General features: G+C 48.5%; 1 protein-coding gene across 2 annotated transcripts in view; it reads left to right on the forward strand.

Moving 5' to 3' along the window:
• LOC119962748 (long-chain-fatty-acid--CoA ligase ACSBG2-like) overlaps positions 1–19,364 on the forward strand; it is a 211,018-nt gene that overhangs the window by 30,874 nt on the left and 160,780 nt on the right. For both annotated transcript variants that reach the window (XM_038790762.1, XM_038790763.1), the window contains exons 2-3: positions 15,455–15,524; positions 17,565–17,794. In XM_038790762.1, coding sequence (XP_038646690.1) covers positions 17,644–17,794 — 151 coding nt within the window. In that variant the 5' untranslated portion in view covers positions 15,455–15,524; positions 17,565–17,643. The remainder of the gene's footprint in view (positions 1–15,454; positions 15,525–17,564; positions 17,795–19,364) is intronic.

The raw sequence follows: 19,364 nt of genomic DNA on the forward strand, positions 1-19,364 counted from the left end.
AGTTAGTCACAGGCAGGCTCAGTTGTAAGTCGATTAAAGCTACAGTTTACTTCACTCGTGTCTTTGAATGAATTGATGGTCGCATCACCGGGATGATACAAGATCTCATAGTTGTAGGTGGAGAGCTTGATCCTCGATCCTCCACCGTAAGATCTTATCGTTTTTTATCTTGCCCCGCTGTGCATTATTGAACATGAAAGCAACCGACCGTTGGTCAGTGAGGAAGAGTGAATCTCCTGCCGGTCAGGTAATGCCTCCAGGGCCGCACAGCTTCTGCTGTGGCCTGGGCCTCCTTTTCAACTGAGGAATGGCGGATTTCTGAAGCGTGGACTGTGCTAAAATACATAAATTCAGTTACTGCCATCCAGTCTACTTCCTGTTTCTATCACTGTTGTCCCAGTATTTGCACTGTGGTAAATAACAATACTCCCTCCTGTGGTGTAAATATAAAGTGGTTATATTAACTGCAGTAACCTCTTATGCTTTTAAATGCACCATATTATGGGCAGCACAGTAGCAGAGTGGCTATTACTGTGGCACCACAGCGCCAGGGTCCCAAGTTCGATTCCCCACTGGGTCACTGTCTGTGGAGTCTCCCCTTGTCTGCATGGATTTCTTCCGGGTGCTCCGGTTTCCTCCCATAGTATAAAGACATGCAGGTTAGGTAGATTGGCCATGCTAAATTGCCCTTAGTGTCCAAAAAGGCCAGGAGGGTTTATTGGGTTACGGGGGTTAGGGTGGAAGTGAGGGCTTAAGTGGGTCGGTGCAGACTCAAAGAGCAAAGAAAATTACAGCATAGGAACAGGCCCTTCGGCCCTCCCAGCCTGCGCCGATCCAGATCCTTTATCTAAACCTGTTGCCTATATTCCAAGGATCTACTTCCCTCTGTTCCCCGCCCGTTCATATATCTGTCCAGATGCATCTTAAAAGTTCCTATCGTGCCCGCCTCTACCACCTCCACTGGCAAAGCGTTCCAGGCACCCACCACCCTCTGCGTAAAAAAACTTTCCACGCTCATATCCCTTAAACTTTCCCTCTCTCTCCTTGAAATCGTGACCCCTTGTAATTGACACCCCCACTCTTGGAAAAAGCTTGTTGCTATCCACCCTGTCCCTACCTCTCAATTTTGTAGACGCCAATCTGGTCCCCCCTCAACCTCTGTCTTTCCAACGAAAACAATCCTAATCTACGCAACCTTTCTTCATAGCTAGCACCCTCCATACCAGGCAACATCCTGGTGAACTTCCTCTGCACCCTCTCTAAAGCATCCACATTCTTCTGGTAATGTGGCGACCAGAACTGCACGTAGTATTCCAAATGTGGCCTAAGCAAAGTCCTATACAGCTGTAACATGACCTGCCGACTCTTGTACTCAATACCCCGTCCGATGAAGGCAAGCATGCTGTATGCCTTCTTCACCACTCTATCGAACTGCGTTGCCACCTTCAGGGTACAATGGACCTGAGCTCCCAGATCTCTCTGTACATCAATTTTCCCCAGGACTCTTCCATTGACCAAATAGTCCGCTCTTCAATTTGTTCTTCCAAAATGCATCACCTCGCATTAGCCTGGATTGAACTCTATCTGCCATTTCTCTGCCCAACTCTCCAATCTATCTATATGTTGCTGTATTCTCTGACAGTCCTCCTCGCTATCTGCAACTCCACCAATCTTCGTATCATCTGCAAACTTGCTCATCAGACCACCTACACCTTCGTCCAGATCATTTATGTATATCACAAACAACAGTGTCCGAGCACGGATCCCTGTGGAACACCACTAGTCACCTTTCTCCATTTTGAGACACTCCCTTCCACCACGACTCTCTGTCTCCTGTTGCCCAGCCAGTTCTTTATCCATCTAGCTAGTACACCCTGAACCTCGTACGACTTCACTTTTTCCATCAACCTGCCATGGGAAACTTTATCAAACGCCTTACTGAAGTCCATGTATATGACATCTACATCCCTTCCCTCATCAATTAACTTTGTCACTTCCTCAAATAATTCAATTAGGTTTGTAAGACATGACCTTCCCTGCAGAAAACCATGCTGCATATCACTGATAAGTCTATTTTCTTCCAAATGTGAATAGATCCCATCCCTCAGTATCTTCTCCAACAGTTTGCCTACCACTGACGTCAAGCTCACGGGTCTATAATTCCCTGGATTATCCCTGCTACCCTTCTTAAACAATTCTCAATTAGCAATTCTCCAGTCCTCTGGGACCTCACCCATGCTCAAGGATGCTGCAAAGATATCTGTTAAGACCCCAGCTATTTCATCCCTCGTTTCCCTCAGTAACCTGGGATAGATCCCATCCGGTCCTGAGGACTTGTCCACCTTAATGCCTTTTAGAATACCCAAAACCTCCCCCTTCCTTATGCCGACATGACCTAGAGTATTTAAACATCCATCCCTAACCTCAACATCCGTCATGTCCCGCTCCTTGGTGAATACCGATGCAAAGTACTCATTAAGAATCTCACTCATTTCCTCTGACTCCATGCATAAATTCCCTCTTTTGTCTTTGAGTAGGCCAATCCTTTCTCTAGTTACCCTCTTGCTCCTTTTTACGAATAAAAGGCTTTGGGATTTTCCTTAACCCTGTTAGCCAAAGATATTTCATGACCCCTTTTAGCCCTCTTTATTGCGCGTTTGAGATTCGTCCTACTTTCCCGATATTCCTCCAAAGCTTCATCAGTTTTGAGTCACCTCGATCTTATGTATGTTTCCTTTTTCATCTTGGCTAGTCTCACAATTCCACCCGTCATCCATGGTTCCCTAATCTTACCATTTCTATATCTCATTTTCACAGGGACATGTCTGTCCTGCACTCTAGTTAACCTTTCCTTAAAAGACTCCCACATTTCAAATGTGGATTTGCCCTTAAACAGCTGCTCCCAATCCACATTCCCTAGCTCCTGCCGAATTTTGTTATACTTGGCCTTTCCCCAATTTAGCACTCTTCCTTTAGGACCACTCTCGTCTTTGTCCGTGAGTATTCTAAAACTTACGGAATTGTGATCGCTATTCCCAAAGTAATCACCGACTGAAACTTCAACCACCTGGCCGGGATCATTCCCCAATACCAGGTCCAGTATGGCTCCTTCCCGAGTTGGACTATTTACATACTGCTCAAAAAACTCCCCTGGATGTTCCTAACAAATTCTGCTCCATCTACACCTCCAACACTACATGAGTCCCATTCGATGTTGGGGAAATTAAAATCTCCCATCACAACCACCCTATTGCTCCTACATTGTTCTATAATCTGTCTACATATTTGCACCTCTACTTCACGCTCGCTTATGGGAGGCCTGTAGTAAAGTCCCAACAATGTTATTGCACCCTTCCTATTTCTTAGTTCTATCCATATTGCCTCAGTGCTCGAATCCTCCATCGTGCCCTCCTTAATCACAGCTGTGATATCACCTCTGACCAGTAATGCAACTCCTCCACCCCTTTTACCTCCCTCTCTATCCCTTGTGAAGCATCTATATCCTGGGATATTTAGTTGCCAGCCTTGCCCTTCCCTCAACCAAGTCTCAGTAATACCAATAATATCATATTCCCAGGTACTAATCCAAGCCCTAAATTCATCTGCCTTACCTGCTACACTTCTTGCATTAATACAAATGCACCTCAGACCACCTGTCCCTTTGCGTTCATCATCTCTTCCCTGTCTACTCTTCCCCTTAATCACATTGAGTTTATTATCTAGTACTTTACTGGCTTTAGTTGCTGCCTTTTTACTGACTCTAACTTCCTAATTTGGTTCCCATCCCCATGCCACATTAGTTTAATACCTCGCCAACAGTGTTGGTAAAAGCACCCCCTAGCACATTGGTTTCAGCCCTGCCCAGGTGTAGACCCTCCAATTTGTAATGGTCCCACCTCCCCCAGTACCGGTTCCAATGTCCCAAAATCTGAACCCCTCCCTCCTGCACCATCTCTCAAGCCACGTATTCATTCTGACTATTCTTGAATTTCTACTCTGACTGTCTCGTGGCACTGGTAGCAATCCTGAGATTACTACCTTTTGAGGTCCTACTTTTTAAACTGATCTCCTAACTCCCTAAAAATGGGACAAGTGGCCTCCTCCTGCACTGTCTGTTCTATGTAAATATTCGTCCATGCAAGTGTAAAGTTTTTCAGCCTCATAACTTTGCTCAGCTTATTTTCTTTGGTAGTGGAGTAAGTTATAAAGGCATTTGAGAAGTGGTGGTTTGAACCATCACAGAGCTGCTGTATCTAAGTTAGAAATTACAGAGTCAAAAGGGTAGAGAACTTTTATGCTGATACTGGGGACTACCTTTCTATACCTTTTTCATCAGGGCCAGCTCAATCAACTGGCTTTGGATCAGGAAAATAGTATTTGATGGGAATTGCTTTGTCTTAATGTTAGATAGGGCATAATTTATTCGTAAGGTTTCTAAATTCTTACACTGATCTGTGGTTTTCATGTTTGATGTGTTGGGTAAGCTGGGTCTGCGAGGACTGCGTTTACTGCAGTAGTGAGAGAGACAGGCTTCCAACACTTGAAGAAATGCAACTCGATTTTATTGATATCTCAACTTTACTTGGAACGGGCGGAACTGCCTCCAACACAGAGGTCAGTAAAAGAACTGGCAGATCGGTGGCCTCGTGGAAGGGCGCGTTCTGAGGAACCAGCAGGCGAGGCGGGACATCACGTTCAGGTGGCGGGCGTGGAAGTAGCCGCAGCGCCCGCCTAATACGCCGAAGAAAGGAGCCATAATGCTTGCGAATGAGGAACAATCTCGGGGCCACTTGCTTAACCACCACAGTCGTGGCAGACCAGCCACCGTCAGGTAGCTAGCTGAACACTAACTCGGTCAGCAGGAACCAGAGCAGGGAAATCTGTGGCGTGGGCGCCGTACGCCGACTTGCATTGGGCCTGAGACTGTTGCATCCTCTGCAGGACCGGAAAATTGTCAAGGTCCAGGATGTGGCTAGCCGGCATCGTCGCGTGTAGTGTGCGGTTCGTTAACAGTTGTGCTGGGGACAGGCCAGCGGACAAAGGAGTCGCCCTGTAGGCTAACAGCACCAGGTTAAAATCCGAACCTGAGTCAGCAGCTTTGCACAACAATCTTTTAACAATGTGGACCCCTTTTCAGCCTTCCCATTCGACTGGGGGTAGTGGGGGCTTGAAGTGATGTTCCTGAAATTGTACAGCTGGGCAAAATCCATCCACTCCTGGCTGAAGAAGCAAGGGCCATTTTCAGTCATAACTGTAAGTGGAATGCCATGACGGGCAAAAGTCTCCTTGCATGCCTTGATTACTGTTGCTGATGTGAGGTCAGTCAGTCTGACACCTCGGGGTCGTTGGATAAGTAGTCCACGAGGAGGACATAGCCTTGGCCCTTTGCATGAAAGAGGTCAATACCAACTTTGGACCATGGGGAGGACACCATTTCATGCGGCTGTCGAGTCTCTTTTGGCTGAGCCGGCTGGAACCTTTGACACGTTGGGCAATTGAGGACCGTGATGGCGATATCCTGACTGATGCCTGGCCAATATACTGCCTCTCTGGCTCGATGGTGACACTTTTCAACCCCCAGGTGACCCTCGTGGATTTGGCTGAGGACCAGCTCTCGCATGCTCTGTGGGATTACTATCCTGTCCAGCTTCATTAGTATGCCGTCAACTACCGCTAGAGAGTCCTTTGCATTATAGAACTGGGGGCACTGCCCCTTTTGCCAACCATCTGTGAGATGTCACATGACCCACTGGAGTAAAGGATCCCTGGCCGTCTCCTGACAAATTTGCACGACCCTTTCATCAGTGGCCGGAATGTTGGATGCACAAAACTTCACCTGAGCGTCTATCTGACGGACAAAGTCCGACTGCTCGCACGGCGTGGTGATAGATCTAGAGAGTGCGTCGGCCACGATGAGCTCTTTGCCCTGGGTGTAGACCAGGTCGAAATCATAGCGGCGGAGTTTGAGGAGGATACGTTGTAGCCGTGGCATCATATAGAACATAGAACATTACAGCGCAGTACGGGCCCTTCGGCCCTCGATGTTGCGCCGACCTGTGAAACTATCTGACCTACACTATTCCATTTTCATCCATATGTCTATCCAGCGACTACTTAAATGCCCTTAAAGTTGGCGAGTCTACTACTGTTGCAGGCAGGGCCTTCCACAAGCCCTACTACTCTCTGAGTAAAGAAACTGCCTCTGACATCTGTCCTATATCTACTACCCCTCAATTTAAAGCTATGTCCCCTCGAGTTCATTGAGGTCTTTTTGGATGATGTGAACCAATGGCCTGTGGTCCGTCTCGACCGTGAATTTGGGGAGTCCATACACAATCACGGAATTTGTCAATCCTGAGGAGGCCCAGGCATTCTTTTTCAATCTGGGCGTATCGTTGCTCAGTAGGTGTCATGGCTCTAGAGGCATATGCAACTGAGGCCCATGAGGAGGAATCGTCCCACTGGAAGAGTACTGCCCCAATGCCAGCCTGGCTCGCGTCAGTGGAGATCTTCGTCTCCTTGGCGGGGTCGAAAAACGCCAGCACTGGGACCTTGGTGAGTCTCGCCCTGAGCTCACGCCACTCTTGCTCATGAGCGGGGAGCCACTGGAAGTCCGTAGTTTTTTTAACGAGATTGCGGAGAGCTGTGGTGTGTGATGCAAGGTTGGGGTCAAACTTCCCAAGGAAGTTGACAATCCCTAGGAAGCGGAGGACCACCTTCTTGTCCTCCGGGGTCTTCATAGCGTTGATCGCCGACACCTTGTCTGCATCTGGCTGCACACCGAACTGCAAAATATGGTCGCCAAGGAACTTTATTTCTACTTGACCGAACAAGCATTTGGCTCTATTGAGTCGGAGGCCATGCTCGTGGGTCCTGTGGAACACTCGCTTGAGACAATCGATGTGCTCCTGAGGAGTTGTGGACCAGATAATGATATAATCGACGTACACTCGCACCCCCTCGATGCCCTCCATCATTTGCTCCATTATGTGGTGGAACACCTCCGAGGCGGCGATAATGCCAAACGGCATCCGGTTGTAACAGTAGCGAGCGAACGGGGTGTTAAATGTGCACAGCTTTCGACTGGACGCATCCAGCTGTATTTGCCAAAACCCCTTCGTGGAAAAACTTGGCGTGAGCCATTTCGCTGGTGAGCTCTTCTTGTTTAGGTTAGTGTTCCCTCATGATGTTACGGTTCAAATCATTGGGGTCGATACAAATGCAAAGTTCCCTGACGGTTTTTTTGACACAAACCATGGAGCTAACCCAGTCCGTGGGTTCCGTGACCTTAGAAATTATGCCCTGGTCCTGGAGGTCTTGCAGCTGCTGCTTGAGGCGGTCCTTAAGGGGCGCCGGCACCCGACGCGGTGAACCACAGGTGTGACATTCGGCTTCAGCAGTATCTTGTATCGGTAAGGGAGTGTGCCCATACCTTCGAAGACACTGTGGTATTGTGCTGTGATGTCATCTAATTGGGCTTGGAAGTTGACATCTGGCGAGGCCGTTGCCTCTGCGGACGACATGGTGTGAACCCGCTGCACAAGATTCAGGAGTTTGCAGGCCCGAGCACCGAGGAAGGAAGCTCTGTTGGTTCAAAGCGCAGGGTTGCTTTTGATGAACGATGGAATACCGCAAGCTGGCATGAGCCGCTGGCAGCAATGGCATTGCCATTGTAGTCGAGGAGCTGGCAGGCCGGTGGAAGAATGCTTGGCTTGACGCGGATGGTATCAAGGTCAGACTTTGAAATGAGGTTCACTGAAGCCCCGGTGTCCAGCCTGAAGTGTATGCGAGCCTTGTTGACCGTAAGGGTGGCACACCACTCGTCGTCCGGATCAGTGCTCATCACTGGGAGTTGTTTCACCTTCTGTGCTGAGAGCAGTATATGCTTGGTGATGATGCCCACCCGGAATGGGGATGTGAGGCCCTCTGTGTCGGGATCTGGAAGCGAGTCGGAGTCTGCAACGGGTTGCTGTACTGACCGGACGTTCCTGCGCTGCGGCTGGGATCACTGTGTGTTGGGCAGTTGGGCAGACCTGCACAGGGCTACGTAGTGGCCAAGCTTGCCACACTGGAGACCGCGTCGAGATTTCGCGGGACATTGCCGCTTTAAATGGGCGGAGCCACAGTTCTTGCACGTCATGGCACCAATGTCGGGACGCTCCGTGCGCCACCGCCCATGCGCGTGCGGTCGAATGATGTGCGCACCTGCACAGTTCGGTCATCGGCCTCGCTGTCCCCTTGGTCGTGGCGCGCATGCGCAGGTGCCCGGGAAAAGCGCGCAAAATGGCTGCCCTCATCCAGACTCAGGCCCTGGAGCTGTTTTATGGCCTTCACCCGCTCCGCATCGTGGGGGCCTTGCCGCGCCGTCTCTGCCGCCTTGATATGGGAGTACCGGTTGTTAGCGTGCTCGTGGAGGATGCAGGTTTCGATGGTAAGGGTGAGCTGCTTAACTTTAAGGAGCTGCTAGCGCAGGGGATCGGAGTGGACCCCGAAAACGATCTGGTCACTGATCATGGAATCGGAAGTGGAGCCGTAGTTGCAGGACTGCACGAGGATGAGGAGATGGGTTAAAAAGGACTGAAAAGGTTCATCCTTACCCTGAAGCCTCTGCTGGAACACATAGCGTTCAAAGATCTCATTGACTTCGATGTCACAGTGACTGTCGAACTTCAGAAGGAGTGTTTTAAACTTTGTCTTGTCCTCTCCTTCAGCAAAGGTGAGGGAGTTAAAGATGTGGATAGCGTGATCCTCATCTGTAGAGAGGAAGAGAGAGATCTTACTGCCATCTGATGCAGCTTCGAGGTCGGTGGCTTCAAGATACAGCTGGAACTTCTGCTTGAAAATCTTCCAGTTAGCACCGAGGTTGCTGGCGATGCGGAGCTGCGGGGAAGGGCGGACGCTGTCCATGTTACCGGATGGCTGATTGCTGGTCGAAGGCAGACTATCTCAAGGTAGGTCCATCAAACTTGAGCATGACTTCCTGGACCATGATATGTTGGGTAAGCTGGGTCTGCAAGGACTGCGTTTACTGCAGTAGTGAGAGAGGTTTCCAACACTTGAAGAAATGTAACTCGATTTTATTGATCTCTTAACTATCATACATACTTTAACTGTGGGTTGACACTAAGCTGACTTGACTGGAGACCTGAGGCTAACCTGACCAGACTATCTTACTACCACATGGTGTTTGTTCTAGTTGCTGCTCACGAGCTCTGACTGTCTGAGGCTGGATCCCAAGAGAGCGGGAAAACTAGTGCCCTCTGGCTTTATAGTGGTTGTGTCCTGTCTGGTGATTGGCTGCTGTGTTCTGTGTGTTCATTGGTCATCCTGTGTATGAATCACTGCCTGACTGTGCACCATCATATACCTGTGTGTATATTATGACAATTGATTTACTTACAGTAAAAAGTATTTTTCTGCGGCCAAGAGAACGTACACTGTATGTACATAGTAGACAAAAAAGAATAATCAACAGAGTACATGGCAAATGGTACATCGGCAACAGTGCGGAACAAGAGGCCAAAGAAAAAGCAAATACATGAGTAAGAGCAGCATAGGGCATTGTGAATAGTGTTCTTAAAGGGAACAGATCAGTCCGAGGGAGAATCATTGCAGAGTCGGGCAGCTGTGGGGAAGAAGCTGTTCCTTTGTCTGGATGTGTGGGTCTTCAGACTTCTGTACCTTCTGCCTGATGGAAGCGTCTGGAAGAAGGCAAAGCCTGGGTGGGAGGGGTCTCTGATAATGCTGTCTGCCTTCCTGAGGCAGTGGGAAGTGTAGACAGAAACAATGTGTGGCAAGCTTGTGTGATGCGTTGGGCTGAGTTCACCACACTCTGCTGTTTCTTGCGATCTTGGGCCGCGAAGTTGCGACACCAAGTTCTGATGCGGCTGGTAGGATGCTCCCTATGGCACACCTGTAGAAGTTTGTGAGAGTCGATGTAGACATGCCAAATTTCTTTAGTTTCCGTAGGAAGTCGAGATGTTGTTGGGCTTTCTTGACTGTTGCATCAACGTGAGTGGACCAGGACAGACTGTTGGAGTGTCGTGGATTTAGGTTATTCCGGACCTGATAATACTCTATTACTAACCTATGCTCTAGGTTAGCCTATCAAAAGAGGGAAACCTGTATTCCTGCCAAGACTCAGAATAGATCTCGCGAAGGGAGAATGCTTTTCCAGGTCTCAAGCATTTAAACAGGATTTCAGTTACTTTTTATGGGGAGGGTTCAGATTCGTCACTCATAACTAAATCGATACCTCTAATGCCATGGGTCCTATCATATTCAGGGCTTCCTAAATGAGTGTCTAGGATATTCAACCTCGAGATAATTTTCACAGTGTATTTTTAATTAAAGTATCTTTTTTGTGAAAATATTCCCAATAGATACATACTGAATTGCAGAGTTAGACTATAAGTGAACTAACAGTCTTTCTAGTTATCTGTTATTTTAAATATATATATTTTTATTAAAGTTTTGCAAAATTTTTCATAATAAATAGTAATAATCCTAACACAGCAAAATAGAGTGAACATTAACATAGTGCAGAAAGAGAATATACAATAGCAATTAACTAGACGGTACCCCACGTGCCTCAGTCTTCCCACACCCTCCCAATGGAGCACTCACACCCCCCCCCCCCCCCCCCCCCCCCCCCCCCCGATCGCTGCTGCTGCGGCTGACGTTTTAATTTTCCCCGAGAAGTCAACGGACGGCATTATCCCCCCGCTCAACAGCAGCAGCTCTGTACACTTGGCAAAATTATTTATACACATAAGTAGGCATCCGTTCGTGCTGTTGTCCATTGCTTCTCCCGGATGGAGTTCGCTGCCGTTGTCGGCTCGTGCGCACATCCGCTGCTGCGGCCCTCCCGTCTGCCCCATTTTCTCTTCCCGTGGATGCCAAGTTTGTTGACATTTCCCTGCCTCCCCCCTCCCCCTCCCTGGCTCTCCTCTATTGTTCCCTGCCTCTTCCCTCTACCCCACCCCCTCTCCCCGAAGACCGCCACTTTCGGGCATGGCTCCACACTCACTCCCACCACTTTGGACATTGCCTCGAAGAAGGTTGTCCAGTACTCCACAAGTCTGGGGCAAGACCAGAACATGTGGGCGTGGTTGGCCGGGCCTCCTTGGCACCGTTCGCATCTGTCCTCCACCTCCAGGAAGAACCTACTCATATGGGTTCTTGTTAAATTGGCTCTATGTACCACTTTTAGTTGTGTCAGGTTGAGCCTTACGCACGTGGAGGTGGAGTTGACCCTTAGAGTCTCCACCCTATTTCGATCCCCAGGTCCTCCTCCCACTTCATTCTTGTTGCGTCCAGTACGGTATTGGCCCCTTCTACCAATCGGTCATACATGACGCTACAGTTTCCTTTTATCTAGTATGCTTGCGTCCAGTAACTCTTCCAGTAGTGTCTGTTGTGGTGGTTGTGGGTATGTCCTTGTCTCCTTTTGTAGGAAGTTTTTTAGTTGCAGATACCTTAGCTCATTCCCCCTGGCTGGCTGGAATTTCTCTGTCAGTTCGCCCAGTGTTGCGATCCTGCCTTCCGTGTATAGGTCCCTGACTGTCAATGTCCCTCTGTCCTGTCCCCACCTTTTGATGGTGGCGTTAGTCAGCGCTGGCGTGAACCTATGGTTGTTGCAGATGGGAGATTTACCCGACATTTTGGTCAGGCCAAATTATTGCCGTAGTTGGTTCCAGGACTGGGGAGTGGCTATTACCACCAGGCTGCTGGAATGTTGTTTGGGTGGGGATGGGAGTGCCACCGTGGCGAGGGCCCGGAGGGAGGACCCCCTTCAGGAGGCCTCCTCTGCATGCACCCATTCGGCTTCTGGCTCCTTGATATATCCCCTTACACGCTAGCCCGTCGCCGTCCAGTGGTAGAGTTGTGGGTTTGGGAGGGCAACGCCCCCCCCCTGGATTTTGTTTTTTGTAAGACCTTCTTAGACAACTCTCCCCATGAGGGAGAGTGGGAGTGTGTTCCATCTTTGCTGGTCCTTTTTTACTTCCTCTGTCAGACTGATGAGGTTCCATTTGTGGATCCCTTTCCAGTCATGGGCTATTTGGATGAAATGAAATGAAAATCGCTTATTGTCACGAGTAGGCTTCAATGAAGTTACTGTGAAAAGCCCCTAGTCGCCACATTCCGGCGCCTGTCCGGGGAGGCTGGTACGGGAATCGAACCGTGCTGCTGGCCTGCTTGGTCTGGATCCCCAGGTAGCGGAATTTGTGTCGGGCTTGTTTAATCGGCAGTCCCGTTGGTGCTGCCCCACCTACTTGTGGTGTACCGTGAAGATCTCGCTTTTGCTCATGTTGAGTTTGTAGCCCGAGAAGGCGCCAAACTCTTTCAGGGCACGATGATTTCGTCCATGCTGCTTTGTGGGTCCGAAATGTAGAGGAGCAGGTCATCTGCATGGAGTGAGACTCTGTGCTCTCTGCCGCCCCTTTGGATCCCTCCAGCTAAATTGCTGGCTTTGAAAGCAGACCAAGGCAGGCCAGCAGCACGGTTCAATTCACGTACCAGCCTCCCCGGACAGGCGCCGGAATGTGGCGACTAGGGGCTTTTCACAGTAATTTCAATGAAGCCTACTCGTGACAATAAGTGATTTTCATTTCATTTCAGCTTTTTGTTGTTCTGAGCGCAATTGCTAGTGGCTCGATCGCTGGAGTGAACAGCAGCTGGGACAGTGGACATCCTTGTCTGATGCCCCTGTGTAGCTGGAAGTATCGGGAGTTGGTGTTGTTTGTCCGTACGCTTGCCATGGGAGTGCTGTTTAGGAGTTTTACCCAGGAGGTGAATCGTGTTCCAAGTCCAAACCGCTCCAGTACCTCTTGGGTATTTCCATTCGACTCTGTCAAAGGCCTTTTCTGCGTCTAGGGAGACGATCACCTCCGGTGTTCTCTCCCCGGATGGGGTCATTATCATGTTCAGCAGGTGTCTAATGTTCGAAGTAAGATGTCTACCTTTGACAAAGCCCGTCTGATCCTCTGCTACCACCTCTGGCACGTAGTCTTCTAGCCTTTTGGCTAAAACCTTGGCCTGTATTTTGGCATCTGCGTTCAGTAGTGAGATTGGTCTGTATGAACCACAATCCGTTGGGTCGTTTTCCTTCTTGGGTATCAGCGAGATTGAGGCCTCTGCTAGCATGTGTGGCAGTGTGCCCTTAGCCAACGAGTCTGTGAACATCTCCCGCAGGTGCGGGGCCAGTTAGTTATCTGTTATTAATACAACATCGTTAACAGTCCTTTGTTATCTGCTAACGTACTAACTTCTCTCATTAGAGTGAGATATCTAGAACATGGAAAAATCCTAAAGTATCTCTATCAGTTTCTTAATACATTTCTAAGAAGTTATACAAAACCATACTTACAACCTGAGGTTTTGTTCAACGAGACAAGTGTGGTGAGGTAACCACTGTAGTTATGCATACTGCAGTAGGGGGATGTATGCCTGTACCTGTAATACAGGTTCCTCCGGTAAGCCCCTGCCGGCTAGCTCCGCCCACAGGGAGCTTGTGTATAAATATGCATGAGAGCCACTCAGACCCTTAGTCTACAGTTGCAGATGGAGGGACAACATCGTACAACAATAAAGCCTCTATTGAACCAGTCTCTCGGCTTTGAGTATAATTGTTAGCGCTACAACAAGCTTCTAAGAACAGAACTGACTCGCGCTCTAGAGGGGGATCAGAATAAGAGAGTGCTTCTGCTAAAATGCCTTCTCTTTATATACATTAAAGTTGGTTATCGGTTCAGGAAGACATAGCCAAATGGCTAATTGGATGTACTATCAATGATCGATCTTTTAATAGTTGTAGGGTCTGTGTAATTTTCAGGAGTCCTAAAATATATTGGCAAGGGAGGCCCTGTTTGGTGCCTGTCTTTTTTCAGTGTTGTCACTTTCTCCAGAGATCAGAACAGACCCTTTTGTGAAGGTGGTATCGTAAGTGTCCAAAGGTATAGTTTGAGAAAGATTTGGGTATCTGTTTATCTGTTCTCATATTTTCAATACTTCTAGGTATAGGGAGTTTATCTCAAATAATTTATTGGTCTGTCAAAGAAGAGCCTTTAATTGTTTATTATTAATGAGTCCTTGAAACCAGCTTGGAGTCTCTCCCATCAGGTGATAACCTCTACCTGACCTTTAGCTGGAGTGGTTTTTATTCCATCTTGAATTAGAATGTTGTTTGTATTAATGCCTTATTTTAATCCGAATCCAGCGTTGAACGTGATATCCATCACAGTTGACGGTGGCCATCTCCACTTCGAGTCCATTGATGCAGACGGGGGTGTGTGATGTGCTGCGCTTGTTGAAGTCGATTTGGTCTTTCCAACATTTTAGAGAGAGATTGTTTTCGGTACACCATGCCACCAAGTGATCTATCTCCCTGATTTGTCGTTGTTTGAGATCTGACCCATCCGTTGTATCATCCGCAAACGTATAGTTTGAGTTGGAGTTAAATCTTGCCACACAGTCATGTGTGTGTATAGGGAGCACAGTTGATGACTGAGCGCACATCCTTGCGGGGTTCCGGTGTTGAGGGCTATTGTGTTACGTATCCTGACAATTTGCGGTCTGTTGGTGGGGAAGTCAAGGATCCAGCTGCAAAGGGAGGGCTCAAGTCCAAGATAGCAGAGTTTGGTTTTAAGTCTTGTTGGAATAATGGTATTGAAGGCAGAGCTGTAGTTTATGAACAGCAGGCTTACATAGGTGTCCTTGTTGTTGAGGTGTTCGAGTGTTGATTGTAGGGCCAGGGAGATAGCATCTGCTATGGACTGATTGTGGTGACAGGCAAACTGCAATGAATCAAGACCATCTGGGAGGCTGGCGCTGATCCGTCTCATGACTAGCTGCTCGAAGCATTTGATAACAGGCATCAGAGTCACCGGTCGGTGGTCATTGAGGCAGGCTACCTTGATCTTCTTTGGTACTGGTATTATGGTGGTCTTCTTGAAGGAGATGGAGACCTCTGAACGAAGGAGTGAGCTGTTGAAGATGTCAGCGAGTACACTTGCCAGCTGGTCTGCGGAGGCTCTGAGTGTTCACCCAGGGACTCACACATTCGCACAGTGGTTAGCACTGTTGCTTCACCGCGCCAGGGTCCCAGGTTCGATGCCTGGCTTTGGTCACTGTCTGTGTGGAGTCTGCTTGTGCTCCCCGTGCCTGTGTGGGTTTCCTCCGGTTGCTCCGGTTTCCTCTCACAAGTCCCAAAAGATGTGCTGTCAGGCGAATTGGACATTCTGAATTCTCCCTCGATGTACCCGACCGAACATGCGCTGCAGTGAGGTGACTGGGGGATTTTCACAAAAACTTCATTGCAGTATTAATGCAAGCCTACTTGTGACACTAAAAAAGATTATTATTATTACAACTGAAAATGCTTTATTGCAGCTGTTCAGTGACATTGGAGTATGGATTTCACATGCACTTCATCTCCCATGTTTCTGTTTTGCAGATTTTTACCTTTTTAAAAAGTTTTTCTGAACAAGATCCTTCCAGTTTGTTGATGGGGGAAATCCTCTACGGTAAGTCCGGGCTGAATGATGCAAGAACGAGGGAACCGTGGTTTACTAAAGTAGTTGAATCACTTGGCAAGAGGACGAAAGATGAAGTATGTATGTAAAGAGGAAGAAGTATGTAAAGATGAGATGTGAAGGTTCAGTTAGGGCGCTTGAGAGTTACAGGTTAGCCAGGAAGGCCCTAAAGAGAGAGCTAAGTCTTTGGCAGGTAGGATCAAGGAAAACCCTAAAGCTTTCTTTGGTATGTCAGGAATAAAAGAATGACTAGGGTAAGAGTAGGGCCAGTCAAGGACAGTAGTGGGAAGTTGTGCGTGGAGTCCGAGGAGATAGGAGAGGCGCTAAATGAATATTTTTTATCAGTATTCACACAGGAAAAAGCCAATGTTATCAAGGAGAATACTGAGATACAGGCTACTGGACTAGACGGTAGTGAGGTTCATAAAGAGGAGGTGTTAGCAATTCTGGAAAGTGTGAAAATAGAGAAGTCCCCTGGGCCAAATGGGATTTGTCCTAGGATTCTCTGGGAAGCTCAGGAGAAGATTGCAGAGCCTTTGGCTTTGATCTTTATGTCGTCATTGTCTACAGGAATAGTGCCAGAAGACTGGAGGATAGCAAATGTTGTCCCCTTGTTCAAGAAGGGGAATAGAGACAACCCCAATAACTATAGACCAGTGAGCCTTACTTCTGTTGTGGCCAATGTCTTGGAAAGGTTTATAAGAGATAGGATTTATAGTCATCTAGAAAGGAATAATTTGATTAGGGATACTCAACATAGTTTGTGAAGGGTAGGTCGTGCCTCACAAATCTTATTGAGTTCTTTTGGGAAGGTGACCAAACAGGTGGGCAAGGGTAAAGCAGTTGATGTGTATATGGATTTCAGTAAAGCGTTTGATAAGGTTCCCCAAGGTAGCCTATTGCAGAAAATATGGAGTCATGGGATTGAGAGTGATATACCGGTTTGGATCAGAAATTGGCTTGCTGTAAGAAGACAGAGGGTGCTGGTTGATGGGAAATGTTCAGCCTGGAGTTCAGTTACTAGTGATGTACCACAAGGATCTGTTTTGGGGCCACTGCTGTTTTGTCATTTTTATAAATGACCTGGATGAGGGCGTAGAAGGATGGGTGAGTAAATTTGCGGATGACACTAAAGTCGGTGGAGTTGTTGGCAGTGCGGAAGGATGTTGCAGGTTACAGAGGGACTGCATAGATAAGCTGCAGAGCTGGGCTGAGAGATGGCGAATGGAATTTAATGCAGAAAAGTGTGAGGTGATTCATTTTGGAAGGAGTAACAGGAATACAGAGTACTAGGCTAATGGTAAGAGTCTTGGTAGTGTGGATGAGCAGAGAGATCTCGGTGTCCATGTACATAGGTCCCTGAAAGTTGCCAGTCAGGTTGATAGGGTTGTTAAGAAGGCGTACGGTGTATTAACTTTTATTGGTAGCGGGATTGAGTTTCGGAGCCATGAGGTCATGTTGCAGTTGTACAAAACTCTGGTGCGGCCGCATTTAGACTATTGCGTGCAGTTCTGGTCGCCGCATTACAGGAAGGATGTGGAAGCATCGGAAAGGGTGCGGAGGAGATTTACCAGGATGTTGCCTGGTATGGAGGGAAAATCTTATGAGGAAAGGTTGAGGGACTTAAGGCTGTTTTCGTTAGAGAGAAGAAGGTTAAGAGGTGACTTAATAGAGGCACACAAGACAATCAGAGGATTAGATAGGGTGGACAGTGAGAGCCTTTTTCCTCGGAGGTTGATGGCTAGCACGAGGGGGGACATAGCTTTAAATTGAGGGGAGATAGATATAGGACAGATGTCAGAGGTAGGTTCTTTACTCCGAGAGTAGTAAGGGCGTGGAATGTCCTGCCTGCAACAATAGTGGACTCGCCAACATTAAGGGCATTTAAATAGGCATTGGATAAACATATGGATGATAATGGAATAGTGTAGATGGGCTTTAGATTGGTTACACAGGTTGGCGCAACATCGAGGGCCAAAGGGCCTGTACTGCGCTGTAATGTTCTATGTTCTATGTTCTTTTTTACAACAGTAAAAGCGAGCAAAAGCTCCAGCAGAGTATAGATGAAAAACAACAGGGAATTCTAGATCAAGTGGAAACACCATTAGGAATGGAAATCCCAAACGACTCTCCTGTAAATCCCGAGCAAGTGACTTCAGCTCAGGAAAGAGGAAATCCTGCAGATATGGCCCAATCTGGAGATTTCAACAACTCAAACTCTAAGAAGAAAAAAGCTGGCGCAGAAGCTGGAACATCTCGAGGTAGCTTTGTTCTGAATGCTTTCCAACCAACATAAAATTGTGATCATTCTTGCCTTTTTTTAACACATCTCTTTACAAATAGGTAATTACACTGATTTAAAAAAAAATAACACGCTATTTATGCAATGGTTGTGAGATCTTTGGGGAAATTCCCGACCCAGTATTTGTGTTTCTGCTTCAATTGTGCTCGATAATTGCTATCAAGTTGAATAAATCACCGAATACTACAGTGAAGAAGAGGCCCTTCGGCCCATCGAGTCTGCACCAATGCTTGAAAGGCCCTGACATGACCACCTAATCCCACTTGCCAGCACTTGGTCCATAACAACAACAACAGGAAGGTGGCTGCAAAAATAAGGTGGGAGTAATGCCCCTTTGAACTGTTCATTTGCTGGGCCCCTTCTGGGCTGAGGGCCAGACCTTGCCCAGTTATCCCAACTGTCAGGCCTTCCTAATTCCATCTGATGAGCTTGTTCCAGGACGGGGATATCGAGTGGTTGCTGGGCCCCTCCATGGCTGAAGGCACCATACACGTGCCACCTTCCTGTTTTTTTTTCCTTCCCTCCTTCTTTCCTTCTCTCCTTCCTCTCTCCTCTCCTTCCTTCCTTCTGCTCTCCTTCCTGCAGGCAGTTCAGCAGAAACCAACACTGGAAACAGCACTCGGCAACAGAGACAGAGAGAGCAGCTGCAGTCACTCCAGGTGACCTGAAAGCTGGGCATAACGTGCTACGCTCAACACACCGTCACCATAGAGGCGTGTGTTCATGCGATGGCAGGGGTCGTTGGCCCCTAGGCCATTGTGGGCCCCTCGTCCATTGTGGGCGCCTCTCGAATGTACGGCAAAGTCGTGTTCTTCCTGAGGGCCGAGAGGGCGGTTCACCTCACCCTTGAAAAGAGGCTTGCGGTGGGCGGGACCTACATGGCGATGGACCCTCTTGAGGCCACCGCCGAAAAGGTCATTTTCCAATGTCCGCCCTAACTCCCCACAGAGCTCCTCCTCCCCCCCCATCTCCAACTATTGGGGGAGGTTTGTTCTGAGGTGGCACCACTCCATCTTGGCCTGAAGGATGCCCTCCAGGCACATCTACTCCTTCCGGCACCAGGCTTTCATCCGCCTGGCACAGGAGGGGGGATTCGAGGTCTCCCATCTAGGGGAGACCTTCCGCATCTTCTGATCTGCGGATCGCATGAGGTGCCATGCGTGAAAGAAGGTGTGGCACGTGCGGAAGAACTGTCCCGCTTCCAAAGCCACCACTGACACCAAGGTGGCTACGGGTAGCATCCCTCCATTGGCATTACCACCCTGACCCCACAAGGGAACACCAGTCGGCTGCTGGCGTGGAGGAGGGAGGGCACCCACCAGGCCGCAAGGCCCAAAAGAAGGCAAAGTGAAGATTGGCTCCAAATACCCCCAACCCCATCAGCCAAGAGACCTCTGCGCCCTGGAACTCCGACCTGGTGCCGACCGTGGACACTCAAGCTCATCCTGGATCCATTGATGCCTCTGTGCCGGATACTGGGCCCTGTGTCGTTCTGGCGCGGGCCAGCAAGAGCGAGGGCGGTGATGCAC

The sequence above is a fragment of the Scyliorhinus canicula genome, chromosome 3 (genome assembly GCF_902713615.1).
Source record: "Scyliorhinus canicula chromosome 3, sScyCan1.1, whole genome shotgun sequence".
In the NCBI taxonomy this organism is placed as follows: Eukaryota; Metazoa; Chordata; class Chondrichthyes; order Carcharhiniformes; family Scyliorhinidae; genus Scyliorhinus; species Scyliorhinus canicula.